The sequence below is a fragment of the Bemisia tabaci genome, chromosome 9, assembly GCF_918797505.1.
Source record: "Bemisia tabaci chromosome 9, PGI_BMITA_v3".
Lineage (NCBI taxonomy): Eukaryota > Metazoa > Arthropoda > Insecta > Hemiptera > Aleyrodidae > Bemisia > Bemisia tabaci.
Genome location: NC_092801.1, coordinates 34,340,337 through 34,358,926, shown reverse-complemented (window position 1 = coordinate 34,358,926; position 18,590 = coordinate 34,340,337). Strand labels below are relative to the sequence as shown.

Below are 18,590 nucleotides of genomic sequence, written 5' to 3'. Positions count from 1 at the left end.
TTTCAACAATGCGGAACTCCTTGGGAAGGCCTCTACGCTCAGGAATGACAACTTCATTGTGGATTCTCGATTAAGTAATCTGGAGGATAAGAGTACGCAGACCGATTCTAAGACCGATAAATAAGATCCGGGATTCAACACTCTGTCTGTCCGGCATGCATTGCATCATCACTTTCCTTTACAAAATTTGCTCATGTAAGACATTTCTTTTAAGTGTATACATTTATCTAAGTGCGCAGAAATGTGCTTTTGTTCATTTACCTTACCTCTTAGTATTAAGCATGTTTTTTAAACCATTATTATTGTTAGAAATAAGGGCCCTTAAGATAAGTAAACATTCTTGTATTTCCTTTATTGTACAGCCTTTCTGCATGTCTAGGCATTCAAACTTTGCAAACACATCACTTCCTGATGACATAAAACTCCCCCTATTGACCGGGAGCACTTTGCAAAGAGCAGTCAGTTTGGCAGGGGCATGGGCTCGTTCAAAATTCTCAAACATGCCACCGGTTGCACAAGAACTAATGATGAGCGGTGCGATGGTTTGTGTGATGTTTGGGATTTCTAGAAAGATCAACGGCCAGCCTGATGGTGATTGGGTTCCTATCCCAGCACCACCTGCTGAATCTGAGACTTGGGAAGCAGTACCACAACAAACATATTCCATTGAGGCGCTCCGGACTGCCCTGACGGTGGTGGTAGCAACAAAAGCCAACTGGTGGTTGACGAACCACCACACGGGGCAGGGGGCGCCCAGTGGCTATGTTTTAAAGGTACTGTCCCTGAAGTTCCCCGGGGCAGATATGGCGGCACTTACAACGGCAGCACACACACTAGGCCACTGGGCGTCCACGCTCCATTGCCTGAACGTGGCTAGGATCCCAGGAGTCCGACCAATAGAGCCCTTTGAATACGCCAACGCCAATCGATTTGAGCTGGCACCTGACGCCCTTTTTAAGATTCACAGGGCTGCCTGCTGGCACTCAAAAGCTAAAGGTGGTATGGAAAGAAATAACACTCGGAGGACGCTTTTAGATCACCTTTATGGGCAAGGTATCATACCGAACCCCCGGAGGAGGGCCAGGCCCAGGCAGAGGAGGCGGTGGCGGTGGTGCTGGCCAAGGAGGCGCAGGCCGCCAGGAGCCACGCCCTCCTCCGGGCGCACCTCCAGGCGCTCCTTTTCCTCCACCACCTCCGGGTCCTGACCCTCCTCCGGGGAATCCCCCACGTCCACCCATTACACCCCAGCCTGCTCCGGGTGGCCCGAGAAGTGGTCCCTTAGACCAGCCTGGCAGCTCAGGCACAAAGTCCGCAAAAAAGAGAACCCAGGATTTGCCTGCTTCTGATCTGACCCCTTCTGAAACATCCAGCGATGAAGAAGGCCTTGATGAGAAAGTCCGCCAGCTGCGGAGTGTAAGAAAATCTGTTCCACTTTCAGGTGCAAAGGAGAAGAAGCAGTCGAACAATGCAAAACGCAGCAAAGCAGAACGAGCAGCCAACTAGGAAATGCACAGTGAAAAATTGCTGGTGCACGGCTGATAGATACAACAATTTCAACAATGCGGAACTCCTTGGGAAGGCCTCTACGCTCAGGAATGACAACTTCATTGTGGATTCTCGATTAAGTAATCTGGAGGATAAGAGTACGCAGACCGATTCTAAGACCGATAAATAAGATCCGGGATTCAACACTCTGTCTGTCCGGCATGCATTGCATCATCACTTTCCTTTACAAAATTTGCTCATGTAAGACATTTCTTTTAAGTGTATACATTTATCTAAGTGCGCAGAAATGTGCTTTTGTTCATTTACCTTACCTCTTAGTATTAAGCATGTTTTTTAAACCATTATTATTGTTAGAAATAAGGGCCCTTAAGATAAGTAAACATTCTTGTATTTCCTTTATTGTACAGCCTTTCTGCATGTCTAGGCATTCAAACTTTGCAAACACATCACTTCCTGATGACATAAAACTCCCCCTATTGACCGGGAGCACTTTGCAAAGAGCAGTCAGTTTGGCAGGGGCATGGGCTCGTTCAAAATTCTCAAACATGCCACCGGTTGCACAAGAACTAATGATGAGCGGTGCGATGGTTTGTGTGATGTTTGGGATTTCTAGAAAGATCAACGGCCAGCCTGATGGTGATTGGGTTCCTATCCCAGCACCACCTGCTGAATCTGAGACTTGGGAAGCAGTACCACAACAAACATATTCCATTGAGGCGCTCCGGACTGCCCTGACGGTGGTGGTAGCAACAAAAGCCAACTGGTGGTTGACGAACCACCACACGGGGCAGGGGGCGCCCAGTGGCTATGTTTTAAAGGTACTGTCCCTGAAGTTCCCCGGGGCAGATATGGCGGCACTTACAACGGCAGCACACACACTAGGCCACTGGGCGTCCACGCTCCATTGCCTGAACGTGGCTAGGATCCCAGGAGTCCGACCAATAGAGCCCTTTGAATACGCCAACGCCAATCGATTTGAGCTGGCACCTGACGCCCTTTTTAAGATTCACAGGGCTGCCTGCTGGCACTCAAAAGCTAAAGGTGGTATGGAAAGAAATAACACTCGGAGGACGCTTTTAGATCACCTTTATGGGCAAGGTATCATACCGAACCCCCGGAGGAGGGCCAGGCCCAGGCAGAGGAGGCGGTGGCGGTGGTGCTGGCCAAGGAGGCGCAGGCCGCCAGGAGCCACGCCCTCCTCCGGGCGCACCTCCAGGCGCTCCTTTTCCTCCACCACCTCCGGGTCCTGACCCTCCTCCGGGGAATCCCCCACGTCCACCCATTACACCCCAGCCTGCTCCGGGTGGCCCGAGAAGTGGTCCCTTAGACCAGCCTGGCAGCTCAGGCACAAAGTCCGCAAAAAAGAGAACCCAGGATTTGCCTGCTTCTGATCTGACCCCTTCTGAAACATCCAGCGATGAAGAAGGCCTTGATGAGAAAGTCCGCCAGCTGCGGAGTGTAAGAAAATCTGTTCCACTTTCAGGTGCAAAGGAGAAGAAGCAGTCGAACAATGCAAAACGCAGCAAAGCAGAACGAGCAGCCAACTAGGAAATGCACAGTGAAAAATTGCTGGTGCACGGCTGATAGATACAACAATTTCAACAATGCGGAACTCCTTGGGAAGGCCTCTACGCTCAGGAATGACAACTTCATTGTGGATTCTCGATTAAGTAATCTGGAGGATAAGAGTACGCAGACCGATTCTAAGACCGATAAATAAGATCCGGGATTCAACACTCTGTCTGTCCGGCATGCATTGCATCATCACTTTCCTTTACAAAATTTGCTCATGTAAGACATTTCTTTTAAGTGTATACATTTATCTAAGTGCGCAGAAATGTGCTTTTGTTCATTTACCTTACCTCTTAGTATTAAGCATGTTTTTTAAACCATTATTATTGTTAGAAATAAGGGCCCTTAAGATAAGTAAACATTCTTGTATTTCCTTTATTGTACAGCCTTTCTGCATGTCTAGGCATTCAAACTTTGCAAACACATCACTTCCTGATGACATAAAACTCCCCCTATTGACCGGGAGCACTTTGCAAAGAGCAGTCAGTTTGGCAGGGGCATGGGCTCGTTCAAAATTCTCAAACATGCCACCGGTTGCACAAGAACTAATGATGAGCGGTGCGATGGTTTGTGTGATGTTTGGGATTTCTAGAAAGATCAACGGCCAGCCTGATGGTGATTGGGTTCCTATCCCAGCACCACCTGCTGAATCTGAGACTTGGGAAGCAGTACCACAACAAACATATTCCATTGAGGCGCTCCGGACTGCCCTGACGGTGGTGGTAGCAACAAAAGCCAACTGGTGGTTGACGAACCACCACACGGGGCAGGGGGCGCCCAGTGGCTATGTTTTAAAGGTACTGTCCCTGAAGTTCCCCGGGGCAGATATGGCGGCACTTACAACGGCAGCACACACACTAGGCCACTGGGCGTCCACGCTCCATTGCCTGAACGTGGCTAGGATCCCAGGAGTCCGACCAATAGAGCCCTTTGAATACGCCAACGCCAATCGATTTGAGCTGGCACCTGACGCCCTTTTTAAGATTCACAGGGCTGCCTGCTGGCACTCAAAAGCTAAAGGTGGTATGGAAAGAAATAACACTCGGAGGACGCTTTTAGATCACCTTTATGGGCAAGGTATCATACCGAACCCCCGGAGGAGGGCCAGGCCCAGGCAGAGGAGGCGGTGGCGGTGGTGCTGGCCAAGGAGGCGCAGGCCGCCAGGAGCCACGCCCTCCTCCGGGCGCACCTCCAGGCGCTCCTTTTCCTCCACCACCTCCGGGTCCTGACCCTCCTCCGGGGAATCCCCCACGTCCACCCATTACACCCCAGCCTGCTCCGGGTGGCCCGAGAAGTGGTCCCTTAGACCAGCCTGGCAGCTCAGGCACAAAGTCCGCAAAAAAGAGAACCCAGGATTTGCCTGCTTCTGATCTGACCCCTTCTGAAACATCCAGCGATGAAGAAGGCCTTGATGAGAAAGTCCGCCAGCTGCGGAGTGTAAGAAAATCTGTTCCACTTTCAGGTGCAAAGGAGAAGAAGCAGTCGAACAATGCAAAACGCAGCAAAGCAGAACGAGCAGCCAACTAGGAAATGCACAGTGAAAAATTGCTGGTGCACGGCTGATAGATACAACAATTTCAACAATGCGGAACTCCTTGGGAAGGCCTCTACGCTCAGGAATGACAACTTCATTGTGGATTCTCGATTAAGTAATCTGGAGGATAAGAGTACGCAGACCGATTCTAAGACCGATAAATAAGATCCGGGATTCAACACTCTGTCTGTCCGGCATGCATTGCATCATCACTTTCCTTTACAAAATTTGCTCATGTAAGACATTTCTTTTAAGTGTATACATTTATCTAAGTGCGCAGAAATGTGCTTTTGTTCATTTACCTTACCTCTTAGTATTAAGCATGTTTTTTAAACCATTATTATTGTTAGAAATAAGGGCCCTTAAGATAAGTAAACATTCTTGTATTTCCTTTATTGTACAGCCTTTCTGCATGTCTAGGCATTCAAACTTTGCAAACACATCACTTCCTGATGACATAAAACTCCCCCTATTGACCGGGAGCACTTTGCAAAGAGCAGTCAGTTTGGCAGGGGCATGGGCTCGTTCAAAATTCTCAAACATGCCACCGGTTGCACAAGAACTAATGATGAGCGGTGCGATGGTTTGTGTGATGTTTGGGATTTCTAGAAAGATCAACGGCCAGCCTGATGGTGATTGGGTTCCTATCCCAGCACCACCTGCTGAATCTGAGACTTGGGAAGCAGTACCACAACAAACATATTCCATTGAGGCGCTCCGGACTGCCCTGACGGTGGTGGTAGCAACAAAAGCCAACTGGTGGTTGACGAACCACCACACGGGGCAGGGGGCGCCCAGTGGCTATGTTTTAAAGGTACTGTCCCTGAAGTTCCCCGGGGCAGATATGGCGGCACTTACAACGGCAGCACACACACTAGGCCACTGGGCGTCCACGCTCCATTGCCTGAACGTGGCTAGGATCCCAGGAGTCCGACCAATAGAGCCCTTTGAATACGCCAACGCCAATCGATTTGAGCTGGCACCTGACGCCCTTTTTAAGATTCACAGGGCTGCCTGCTGGCACTCAAAAGCTAAAGGTGGTATGGAAAGAAATAACACTCGGAGGACGCTTTTAGATCACCTTTATGGGCAAGGTATCATACCGAACCCCCGGAGGAGGGCCAGGCCCAGGCAGAGGAGGCGGTGGCGGTGGTGCTGGCCAAGGAGGCGCAGGCCGCCAGGAGCCACGCCCTCCTCCGGGCGCACCTCCAGGCGCTCCTTTTCCTCCACCACCTCCGGGTCCTGACCCTCCTCCGGGGAATCCCCCACGTCCACCCATTACACCCCAGCCTGCTCCGGGTGGCCCGAGAAGTGGTCCCTTAGACCAGCCTGGCAGCTCAGGCACAAAGTCCGCAAAAAAGAGAACCCAGGATTTGCCTGCTTCTGATCTGACCCCTTCTGAAACATCCAGCGATGAAGAAGGCCTTGATGAGAAAGTCCGCCAGCTGCGGAGTGTAAGAAAATCTGTTCCACTTTCAGGTGCAAAGGAGAAGAAGCAGTCGAACAATGCAAAACGCAGCAAAGCAGAACGAGCAGCCAACTAGGAAATGCACAGTGAAAAATTGCTGGTGCACGGCTGATAGATACAACAATTTCAACAATGCGGAACTCCTTGGGAAGGCCTCTACGCTCAGGAATGACAACTTCATTGTGGATTCTCGATTAAGTAATCTGGAGGATAAGAGTACGCAGACCGATTCTAAGACCGATAAATAAGATCCGGGATTCAACACTCTGTCTGTCCGGCATGCATTGCATCATCACTTTCCTTTACAAAATTTGCTCATGTAAGACATTTCTTTTAAGTGTATACATTTATCTAAGTGCGCAGAAATGTGCTTTTGTTCATTTACCTTACCTCTTAGTATTAAGCATGTTTTTTAAACCATTATTATTGTTAGAAATAAGGGCCCTTAAGATAAGTAAACATTCTTGTATTTCCTTTATTGTACAGCCTTTCTGCATGTCTAGGCATTCAAACTTTGCAAACACATCACTTCCTGATGACATAAAACTCCCCCTATTGACCGGGAGCACTTTGCAAAGAGCAGTCAGTTTGGCAGGGGCATGGGCTCGTTCAAAATTCTCAAACATGCCACCGGTTGCACAAGAACTAATGATGAGCGGTGCGATGGTTTGTGTGATGTTTGGGATTTCTAGAAAGATCAACGGCCAGCCTGATGGTGATTGGGTTCCTATCCCAGCACCACCTGCTGAATCTGAGACTTGGGAAGCAGTACCACAACAAACATATTCCATTGAGGCGCTCCGGACTGCCCTGACGGTGGTGGTAGCAACAAAAGCCAACTGGTGGTTGACGAACCACCACACGGGGCAGGGGGCGCCCAGTGGCTATGTTTTAAAGGTACTGTCCCTGAAGTTCCCCGGGGCAGATATGGCGGCACTTACAACGGCAGCACACACACTAGGCCACTGGGCGTCCACGCTCCATTGCCTGAACGTGGCTAGGATCCCAGGAGTCCGACCAATAGAGCCCTTTGAATACGCCAACGCCAATCGATTTGAGCTGGCACCTGACGCCCTTTTTAAGATTCACAGGGCTGCCTGCTGGCACTCAAAAGCTAAAGGTGGTATGGAAAGAAATAACACTCGGAGGACGCTTTTAGATCACCTTTATGGGCAAGGTATCATACCGAACCCCCGGAGGAGGGCCAGGCCCAGGCAGAGGAGGCGGTGGCGGTGGTGCTGGCCAAGGAGGCGCAGGCCGCCAGGAGCCACGCCCTCCTCCGGGCGCACCTCCAGGCGCTCCTTTTCCTCCACCACCTCCGGGTCCTGACCCTCCTCCGGGGAATCCCCCACGTCCACCCATTACACCCCAGCCTGCTCCGGGTGGCCCGAGAAGTGGTCCCTTAGACCAGCCTGGCAGCTCAGGCACAAAGTCCGCAAAAAAGAGAACCCAGGATTTGCCTGCTTCTGATCTGACCCCTTCTGAAACATCCAGCGATGAAGAAGGCCTTGATGAGAAAGTCCGCCAGCTGCGGAGTGTAAGAAAATCTGTTCCACTTTCAGGTGCAAAGGAGAAGAAGCAGTCGAACAATGCAAAACGCAGCAAAGCAGAACGAGCAGCCAACTAGGAAATGCACAGTGAAAAATTGCTGGTGCACGGCTGATAGATACAACAATTTCAACAATGCGGAACTCCTTGGGAAGGCCTCTACGCTCAGGAATGACAACTTCATTGTGGATTCTCGATTAAGTAATCTGGAGGATAAGAGTACGCAGACCGATTCTAAGACCGATAAATAAGATCCGGGATTCAACACTCTGTCTGTCCGGCATGCATTGCATCATCACTTTCCTTTACAAAATTTGCTCATGTAAGACATTTCTTTTAAGTGTATACATTTATCTAAGTGCGCAGAAATGTGCTTTTGTTCATTTACCTTACCTCTTAGTATTAAGCATGTTTTTTAAACCATTATTATTGTTAGAAATAAGGGCCCTTAAGATAAGTAAACATTCTTGTATTTCCTTTATTGTACAGCCTTTCTGCATGTCTAGGCATTCAAACTTTGCAAACACATCACTTCCTGATGACATAAAACTCCCCCTATTGACCGGGAGCACTTTGCAAAGAGCAGTCAGTTTGGCAGGGGCATGGGCTCGTTCAAAATTCTCAAACATGCCACCGGTTGCACAAGAACTAATGATGAGCGGTGCGATGGTTTGTGTGATGTTTGGGATTTCTAGAAAGATCAACGGCCAGCCTGATGGTGATTGGGTTCCTATCCCAGCACCACCTGCTGAATCTGAGACTTGGGAAGCAGTACCACAACAAACATATTCCATTGAGGCGCTCCGGACTGCCCTGACGGTGGTGGTAGCAACAAAAGCCAACTGGTGGTTGACGAACCACCACACGGGGCAGGGGGCGCCCAGTGGCTATGTTTTAAAGGTACTGTCCCTGAAGTTCCCCGGGGCAGATATGGCGGCACTTACAACGGCAGCACACACACTAGGCCACTGGGCGTCCACGCTCCATTGCCTGAACGTGGCTAGGATCCCAGGAGTCCGACCAATAGAGCCCTTTGAATACGCCAACGCCAATCGATTTGAGCTGGCACCTGACGCCCTTTTTAAGATTCACAGGGCTGCCTGCTGGCACTCAAAAGCTAAAGGTGGTATGGAAAGAAATAACACTCGGAGGACGCTTTTAGATCACCTTTATGGGCAAGGTATCATACCGAACCCCCGGAGGAGGGCCAGGCCCAGGCAGAGGAGGCGGTGGCGGTGGTGCTGGCCAAGGAGGCGCAGGCCGCCAGGAGCCACGCCCTCCTCCGGGCGCACCTCCAGGCGCTCCTTTTCCTCCACCACCTCCGGGTCCTGACCCTCCTCCGGGGAATCCCCCACGTCCACCCATTACACCCCAGCCTGCTCCGGGTGGCCCGAGAAGTGGTCCCTTAGACCAGCCTGGCAGCTCAGGCACAAAGTCCGCAAAAAAGAGAACCCAGGATTTGCCTGCTTCTGATCTGACCCCTTCTGAAACATCCAGCGATGAAGAAGGCCTTGATGAGAAAGTCCGCCAGCTGCGGAGTGTAAGAAAATCTGTTCCACTTTCAGGTGCAAAGGAGAAGAAGCAGTCGAACAATGCAAAACGCAGCAAAGCAGAACGAGCAGCCAACTAGGAAATGCACAGTGAAAAATTGCTGGTGCACGGCTGATAGATACAACAATTTCAACAATGCGGAACTCCTTGGGAAGGCCTCTACGCTCAGGAATGACAACTTCATTGTGGATTCTCGATTAAGTAATCTGGAGGATAAGAGTACGCAGACCGATTCTAAGACCGATAAATAAGATCCGGGATTCAACACTCTGTCTGTCCGGCATGCATTGCATCATCACTTTCCTTTACAAAATTTGCTCATGTAAGACATTTCTTTTAAGTGTATACATTTATCTAAGTGCGCAGAAATGTGCTTTTGTTCATTTACCTTACCTCTTAGTATTAAGCATGTTTTTTAAACCATTATTATTGTTAGAAATAAGGGCCCTTAAGATAAGTAAACATTCTTGTATTTCCTTTATTGTACAGCCTTTCTGCATGTCTAGGCATTCAAACTTTGCAAACACATCACTTCCTGATGACATAAAACTCCCCCTATTGACCGGGAGCACTTTGCAAAGAGCAGTCAGTTTGGCAGGGGCATGGGCTCGTTCAAAATTCTCAAACATGCCACCGGTTGCACAAGAACTAATGATGAGCGGTGCGATGGTTTGTGTGATGTTTGGGATTTCTAGAAAGATCAACGGCCAGCCTGATGGTGATTGGGTTCCTATCCCAGCACCACCTGCTGAATCTGAGACTTGGGAAGCAGTACCACAACAAACATATTCCATTGAGGCGCTCCGGACTGCCCTGACGGTGGTGGTAGCAACAAAAGCCAACTGGTGGTTGACGAACCACCACACGGGGCAGGGGGCGCCCAGTGGCTATGTTTTAAAGGTACTGTCCCTGAAGTTCCCCGGGGCAGATATGGCGGCACTTACAACGGCAGCACACACACTAGGCCACTGGGCGTCCACGCTCCATTGCCTGAACGTGGCTAGGATCCCAGGAGTCCGACCAATAGAGCCCTTTGAATACGCCAACGCCAATCGATTTGAGCTGGCACCTGACGCCCTTTTTAAGATTCACAGGGCTGCCTGCTGGCACTCAAAAGCTAAAGGTGGTATGGAAAGAAATAACACTCGGAGGACGCTTTTAGATCACCTTTATGGGCAAGGTATCATACCGAACCCCCGGAGGAGGGCCAGGCCCAGGCAGAGGAGGCGGTGGCGGTGGTGCTGGCCAAGGAGGCGCAGGCCGCCAGGAGCCACGCCCTCCTCCGGGCGCACCTCCAGGCGCTCCTTTTCCTCCACCACCTCCGGGTCCTGACCCTCCTCCGGGGAATCCCCCACGTCCACCCATTACACCCCAGCCTGCTCCGGGTGGCCCGAGAAGTGGTCCCTTAGACCAGCCTGGCAGCTCAGGCACAAAGTCCGCAAAAAAGAGAACCCAGGATTTGCCTGCTTCTGATCTGACCCCTTCTGAAACATCCAGCGATGAAGAAGGCCTTGATGAGAAAGTCCGCCAGCTGCGGAGTGTAAGAAAATCTGTTCCACTTTCAGGTGCAAAGGAGAAGAAGCAGTCGAACAATGCAAAACGCAGCAAAGCAGAACGAGCAGCCAACTAGGAAATGCACAGTGAAAAATTGCTGGTGCACGGCTGATAGATACAACAATTTCAACAATGCGGAACTCCTTGGGAAGGCCTCTACGCTCAGGAATGACAACTTCATTGTGGATTCTCGATTAAGTAATCTGGAGGATAAGAGTACGCAGACCGATTCTAAGACCGATAAATAAGATCCGGGATTCAACACTCTGTCTGTCCGGCATGCATTGCATCATCACTTTCCTTTACAAAATTTGCTCATGTAAGACATTTCTTTTAAGTGTATACATTTATCTAAGTGCGCAGAAATGTGCTTTTGTTCATTTACCTTACCTCTTAGTATTAAGCATGTTTTTTAAACCATTATTATTGTTAGAAATAAGGGCCCTTAAGATAAGTAAACATTCTTGTATTTCCTTTATTGTACAGCCTTTCTGCATGTCTAGGCATTCAAACTTTGCAAACACATCACTTCCTGATGACATAAAACTCCCCCTATTGACCGGGAGCACTTTGCAAAGAGCAGTCAGTTTGGCAGGGGCATGGGCTCGTTCAAAATTCTCAAACATGCCACCGGTTGCACAAGAACTAATGATGAGCGGTGCGATGGTTTGTGTGATGTTTGGGATTTCTAGAAAGATCAACGGCCAGCCTGATGGTGATTGGGTTCCTATCCCAGCACCACCTGCTGAATCTGAGACTTGGGAAGCAGTACCACAACAAACATATTCCATTGAGGCGCTCCGGACTGCCCTGACGGTGGTGGTAGCAACAAAAGCCAACTGGTGGTTGACGAACCACCACACGGGGCAGGGGGCGCCCAGTGGCTATGTTTTAAAGGTACTGTCCCTGAAGTTCCCCGGGGCAGATATGGCGGCACTTACAACGGCAGCACACACACTAGGCCACTGGGCGTCCACGCTCCATTGCCTGAACGTGGCTAGGATCCCAGGAGTCCGACCAATAGAGCCCTTTGAATACGCCAACGCCAATCGATTTGAGCTGGCACCTGACGCCCTTTTTAAGATTCACAGGGCTGCCTGCTGGCACTCAAAAGCTAAAGGTGGTATGGAAAGAAATAACACTCGGAGGACGCTTTTAGATCACCTTTATGGGCAAGGTATCATACCGAACCCCCGGAGGAGGGCCAGGCCCAGGCAGAGGAGGCGGTGGCGGTGGTGCTGGCCAAGGAGGCGCAGGCCGCCAGGAGCCACGCCCTCCTCCGGGCGCACCTCCAGGCGCTCCTTTTCCTCCACCACCTCCGGGTCCTGACCCTCCTCCGGGGAATCCCCCACGTCCACCCATTACACCCCAGCCTGCTCCGGGTGGCCCGAGAAGTGGTCCCTTAGACCAGCCTGGCAGCTCAGGCACAAAGTCCGCAAAAAAGAGAACCCAGGATTTGCCTGCTTCTGATCTGACCCCTTCTGAAACATCCAGCGATGAAGAAGGCCTTGATGAGAAAGTCCGCCAGCTGCGGAGTGTAAGAAAATCTGTTCCACTTTCAGGTGCAAAGGAGAAGAAGCAGTCGAACAATGCAAAACGCAGCAAAGCAGAACGAGCAGCCAACTAGGAAATGCACAGTGAAAAATTGCTGGTGCACGGCTGATAGATACAACAATTTCAACAATGCGGAACTCCTTGGGAAGGCCTCTACGCTCAGGAATGACAACTTCATTGTGGATTCTCGATTAAGTAATCTGGAGGATAAGAGTACGCAGACCGATTCTAAGACCGATAAATAAGATCCGGGATTCAACACTCTGTCTGTCCGGCATGCATTGCATCATCACTTTCCTTTACAAAATTTGCTCATGTAAGACATTTCTTTTAAGTGTATACATTTATCTAAGTGCGCAGAAATGTGCTTTTGTTCATTTACCTTACCTCTTAGTATTAAGCATGTTTTTTAAACCATTATTATTGTTAGAAATAAGGGCCCTTAAGATAAGTAAACATTCTTGTATTTCCTTTATTGTACAGCCTTTCTGCATGTCTAGGCATTCAAACTTTGCAAACACATCACTTCCTGATGACATAAAACTCCCCCTATTGACCGGGAGCACTTTGCAAAGAGCAGTCAGTTTGGCAGGGGCATGGGCTCGTTCAAAATTCTCAAACATGCCACCGGTTGCACAAGAACTAATGATGAGCGGTGCGATGGTTTGTGTGATGTTTGGGATTTCTAGAAAGATCAACGGCCAGCCTGATGGTGATTGGGTTCCTATCCCAGCACCACCTGCTGAATCTGAGACTTGGGAAGCAGTACCACAACAAACATATTCCATTGAGGCGCTCCGGACTGCCCTGACGGTGGTGGTAGCAACAAAAGCCAACTGGTGGTTGACGAACCACCACACGGGGCAGGGGGCGCCCAGTGGCTATGTTTTAAAGGTACTGTCCCTGAAGTTCCCCGGGGCAGATATGGCGGCACTTACAACGGCAGCACACACACTAGGCCACTGGGCGTCCACGCTCCATTGCCTGAACGTGGCTAGGATCCCAGGAGTCCGACCAATAGAGCCCTTTGAATACGCCAACGCCAATCGATTTGAGCTGGCACCTGACGCCCTTTTTAAGATTCACAGGGCTGCCTGCTGGCACTCAAAAGCTAAAGGTGGTATGGAAAGAAATAACACTCGGAGGACGCTTTTAGATCACCTTTATGGGCAAGGTATCATACCGAACCCCCGGAGGAGGGCCAGGCCCAGGCAGAGGAGGCGGTGGCGGTGGTGCTGGCCAAGGAGGCGCAGGCCGCCAGGAGCCACGCCCTCCTCCGGGCGCACCTCCAGGCGCTCCTTTTCCTCCACCACCTCCGGGTCCTGACCCTCCTCCGGGGAATCCCCCACGTCCACCCATTACACCCCAGCCTGCTCCGGGTGGCCCGAGAAGTGGTCCCTTAGACCAGCCTGGCAGCTCAGGCACAAAGTCCGCAAAAAAGAGAACCCAGGATTTGCCTGCTTCTGATCTGACCCCTTCTGAAACATCCAGCGATGAAGAAGGCCTTGATGAGAAAGTCCGCCAGCTGCGGAGTGTAAGAAAATCTGTTCCACTTTCAGGTGCAAAGGAGAAGAAGCAGTCGAACAATGCAAAACGCAGCAAAGCAGAACGAGCAGCCAACTAGGAAATGCACAGTGAAAAATTGCTGGTGCACGGCTGATAGATACAACAATTTCAACAATGCGGAACTCCTTGGGAAGGCCTCTACGCTCAGGAATGACAACTTCATTGTGGATTCTCGATTAAGTAATCTGGAGGATAAGAGTACGCAGACCGATTCTAAGACCGATAAATAAGATCCGGGATTCAACACTCTGTCTGTCCGGCATGCATTGCATCATCACTTTCCTTTACAAAATTTGCTCATGTAAGACATTTCTTTTAAGTGTATACATTTATCTAAGTGCGCAGAAATGTGCTTTTGTTCATTTACCTTACCTCTTAGTATTAAGCATGTTTTTTAAACCATTATTATTGTTAGAAATAAGGGCCCTTAAGATAAGTAAACATTCTTGTATTTCCTTTATTGTACAGCCTTTCTGCATGTCTAGGCATTCAAACTTTGCAAACACATCACTTCCTGATGACATAAAACTCCCCCTATTGACCGGGAGCACTTTGCAAAGAGCAGTCAGTTTGGCAGGGGCATGGGCTCGTTCAAAATTCTCAAACATGCCACCGGTTGCACAAGAACTAATGATGAGCGGTGCGATGGTTTGTGTGATGTTTGGGATTTCTAGAAAGATCAACGGCCAGCCTGATGGTGATTGGGTTCCTATCCCAGCACCACCTGCTGAATCTGAGACTTGGGAAGCAGTACCACAACAAACATATTCCATTGAGGCGCTCCGGACTGCCCTGACGGTGGTGGTAGCAACAAAAGCCAACTGGTGGTTGACGAACCACCACACGGGGCAGGGGGCGCCCAGTGGCTATGTTTTAAAGGTACTGTCCCTGAAGTTCCCCGGGGCAGATATGGCGGCACTTACAACGGCAGCACACACACTAGGCCACTGGGCGTCCACGCTCCATTGCCTGAACGTGGCTAGGATCCCAGGAGTCCGACCAATAGAGCCCTTTGAATACGCCAACGCCAATCGATTTGAGCTGGCACCTGACGCCCTTTTTAAGATTCACAGGGCTGCCTGCTGGCACTCAAAAGCTAAAGGTGGTATGGAAAGAAATAACACTCGGAGGACGCTTTTAGATCACCTTTATGGGCAAGGTATCATACCGAACTGAAACTGAGAAATGAAAAACTGGAGGAATCAAAACTTTACAAAACAGCTGACGCTTTTCGCCAACACGCCCCCTCAAAATTTAACTTGGGGATTAAATTTTGACATTGAAAAATGAAATGTAAATTTGAAATGTAAATTTAATGTAAATTTGACTTTTTTTTTTTTTTTTTCGGGGGGGGGGGGGTTTAAAAACGTCAAAAAAAAAAATTCTTTTTTTTTTGTTTAAAAAAAAATTAACTTTATCTAATATCTGGGAAGAAAAGAAAATAGATTCAACATTTGTTGCAAGGATGAGGGAAACCCAGATGAAAACCTCATCAAATCTCTCACTCGGTACTGGCTGATTGGAGCCCAAATTCAGCTCTGAATTTCAAGAAGGTCGGAGTTGGTAGAGGCTTCGTGAGCAGATCTGCTGGCTGATCACCTGTGGACAAATGATGAAGGATAATAGTATTTTCTTCAACTTGCTCTCGGGAAAAGTGATATTTAATATCGATGTGTTTCGATCTTTTATGACTAGACGGGTTGTTAGCAATGCTAATACAACCGTTATTATCCTCATAGATAGGGATTGGCCGTTGTATTGCCAAATTTACGCTATGCAGTAATGACTTCAACCAGAGAGCTTCCCTAACCCCTTCAAATAGGGCCATGTATTCTGCCTCTGTAGACGAGGCAGCAACAGATTTCTGTTTCTTTGTATTCCAACTAACGGTGCACACACCAAACAGTTTGAAGAAAAACCCAGTGGTACTTTTCCTGTCCGTTGAATCTCCTGCCCAATCAGAATCAACAAATCCACTTAGAATATGCTCATGATCATTATTTCGTTTATACGTAAGTTTCAAAGCACGAGATCCTTTCAAATATCTCAGGACTCGTTTTAAACACTGCCATAGCTCCTTGTTATTTTTACTAGCGAATCGACTCAAAATATTTACTGCAGTGCTTAAATCGGGTCGAGTACTCAGCATTATATACATGAGACATCCAATAAGGCTTTGGCAAGGCGCGTCGCACCTTTCGTCTGAATTGAGAGCTTCGAAGTTTAATTTGCTCGGAAGAGGGTTGCTAATAGGATTGCAATCACTCATGTTGAATTTTTTAAGGACTGCGTCAATGTAAGCGCATTGACTCATGGTTATCTCTTCATTACCTCTTTCGAATTTAATTCCCAAGAATAATCGAATGCTGCCTAAATCTACCATGCTAAATTCACTCATTAAATAGCGTTTGAAACTCATCATTGTTTTAAGATCTTTGCAAATTATTACCACGTCATCGACGTAAAGAATAACGTAAATATTTTTGGAAATATCACCCCTATCCAAAAAGTAAATGCAACGGTCCGCAGGTGAAGTTTTGAAATCTACCTTAAGGAGCTTTATTTCAAAAGTTTCAAACCAGCATCGTGCTCCTTGTTTAAGACCGTATTATTACCTTATTTAGACCGTAGACCTTATTTAGTTTGCAAACGTGATTTTCTTTACTCTCCATCCCTTCTGGTATTCTCATGTAAATTTCCTCTTTTAGAACTCCATTTAAGAATGCAGTTTTGACGTCCATTTGGTGAATTAACAGGTCAAATTGGTTTGCAAAAGCTGTTAAGATTCTAAGACTAGCGATTCGAGCAACTGGCGCAAATGTTTGGTCGTAGTCCTCCGCAAATTTCTGACTATAGCCGCAGGCTACAAGTCTAGCTTTATACTTTACTTTTTCCCCAAATTCATTGTTTTTAATTGCAAATACCCACTTGCATGCAACAATGTTTCTTCCTATGGGCTCTGGCACAATATTCCAGGTTTTATTGATTAATAAAGAATCAATTTCTTCCTGAATAGCTTTTTTCCATTTTAATTTGTCGGGGCTTTTCTCGATCTCTTTAATGGAAGAGGGAATGTCACATTCGAGTGATTGAGCACTTAAAATGTACCGAGTTAAATCATCGGTTTCATCATAACTAACATGTGGCAATCCCTTAATTCGTTCACTCCTTCTCAGTTCATGGGGCTTTGAGTCACAGTTTGCTGTAGGTAAATTAACATTCACATCCTTATCATCCATTTTGTCCTTGTTAGAGTTTTCAGGTTTAAAAGGCTCACATGTTTTCTCACACGTGTTTGATTTTTCATTTACTCCAGCTCGTTGCTGTGAAACTGATACTTGACCATTATCGAGTTTATGGTTTGCACTATTCCTATCACCATAGGTTTCACCATATTTATCTCGATTTTCTAGAATATTATTCAAATTCAGCACAGGCCTCGAAACCAGGTAATTTGTCTCATCAACAATTACATCTCTAACTTTGACAAATTTTTCGTTTTCTACGTCCCACACTTTATATCCATTTGGTTCATAACCAACTAGAATGGCTTTCCAGGATTTTTCATCAAATTTTCGTTTCCTGGTTTTGTTGTGGACATAGACCGTAGAACCAAAAACTCTCAAAAATTCTATTTTGGGCTTTTTTCCATGCCATGCTTCATACGGAGTCATGCATGCTGATAAAGCTTTGGTAGGAGTCAAGTTTATCAGATACGTAGCTGTTAGGACAGCTTCACCCCAAAATGCAAGATCTAACTTAGCTCTATGAAGCATTGCACGTGCCCGTTCTGTGATACTTCTTACCATTCTTTCAGCCACCCCATTCAACTGAGGCGTTCGTGGAATGGTCGGATGATATGTTATTCCCTTATCTATACAAAACTGTTTCATCTCAGTGGAGAAATATTCGCCACCATTATCTGAGTAGAGAGTAACGAATTTTGAATTAAAATGAGCCTCACTTTTGGCTACAAAATCTTTGAAAGCAGGAAAAAACTCCCGATTTTGTTGAAGCAAGTAAGTTACACAGTAGTGAGTGTATTGATCAACAAATAAAACGAAGTAATTCTGATTATTCAGAATAGTTGGAGGACTAATTGGTCCAGACACATCTGAATGTACTATAAATAACGCTCTATTGACGTGACTTTTATCTTTTATCTTGTGAAAAGGTAACCTTGCTTGCTTACCTTTAATACAAGCTTCACAAAAATGTTCACTCACTGCAACATTTTTGATCCTGTCAATATCATCAAACATGTTATGTCTTTTCAACTCTAAAAAATTTTCCCTTGCCAATATGTCCTAAGCGTTCATGCCACAGTTTATAAGTAGTATTGCCCATCGCACTATAAACTTGCATGTTTGCATTCTGAGAATTAATCAAAAATGTAATCGAAAATAAATTATGAAAGGGCTTACCCTTGAAAAACACTGTAATTCCCATTTGTAATTCCCACATGATATGTTATTCCCTTATCTATACAAAACTGTTTCATCTCAGTGGAGAAATATTCGCCACCACCCTTTGTAATTTGTACGCCCTTTTGATCGAAGGTGACCGTGAATCCAGCTTCCTGGATTTTCTTCACGGACAATAAATTATGAGGAACTTCAGGGCAGAATAGAACGTCCTCGAGAAGTCCGCTGAACCCGGATTGAGTCGTAACGTTGATATTCCCTTTTTTAAGGGCAGTGATGAAGGCTCCACTCTTTGCGATGGCAATCTTCATTG

General features: G+C 47.7%; 2 protein-coding genes across 4 annotated transcripts in view; both read left to right on the top strand.

Annotated features, from left to right (window-relative positions):
• Window positions 1-18,590, top strand: part of LOC109030397 (alkaline phosphatase) — a 324,326-nt gene that overhangs the window by 28,215 nt on the left and 277,521 nt on the right. The window lies entirely within an intron of this gene.
• LOC140225473 (uncharacterized) lies at window positions 12,466-15,162 on the top strand. The gene is made up of 2 exons (XM_072304544.1): window positions 12,466-12,603; window positions 13,847-15,162. The coding sequence occupies exon 2, from the start codon at window positions 14,115-14,117 to the stop codon at window positions 15,027-15,029; it is 915 nt and encodes a 304-aa protein (XP_072160645.1). The 5' UTR covers window positions 12,466-12,603; window positions 13,847-14,114; the 3' UTR covers window positions 15,030-15,162.

Bases quoted from the DNA above. Each gene is read 5' to 3' on its own strand.
- LOC140225473 (XM_072304544.1), top strand. From the start codon at position 14,115: ATGCATTGCATCATCACTTTCCTTTACAAAATTTGCTCATGTAAGACA.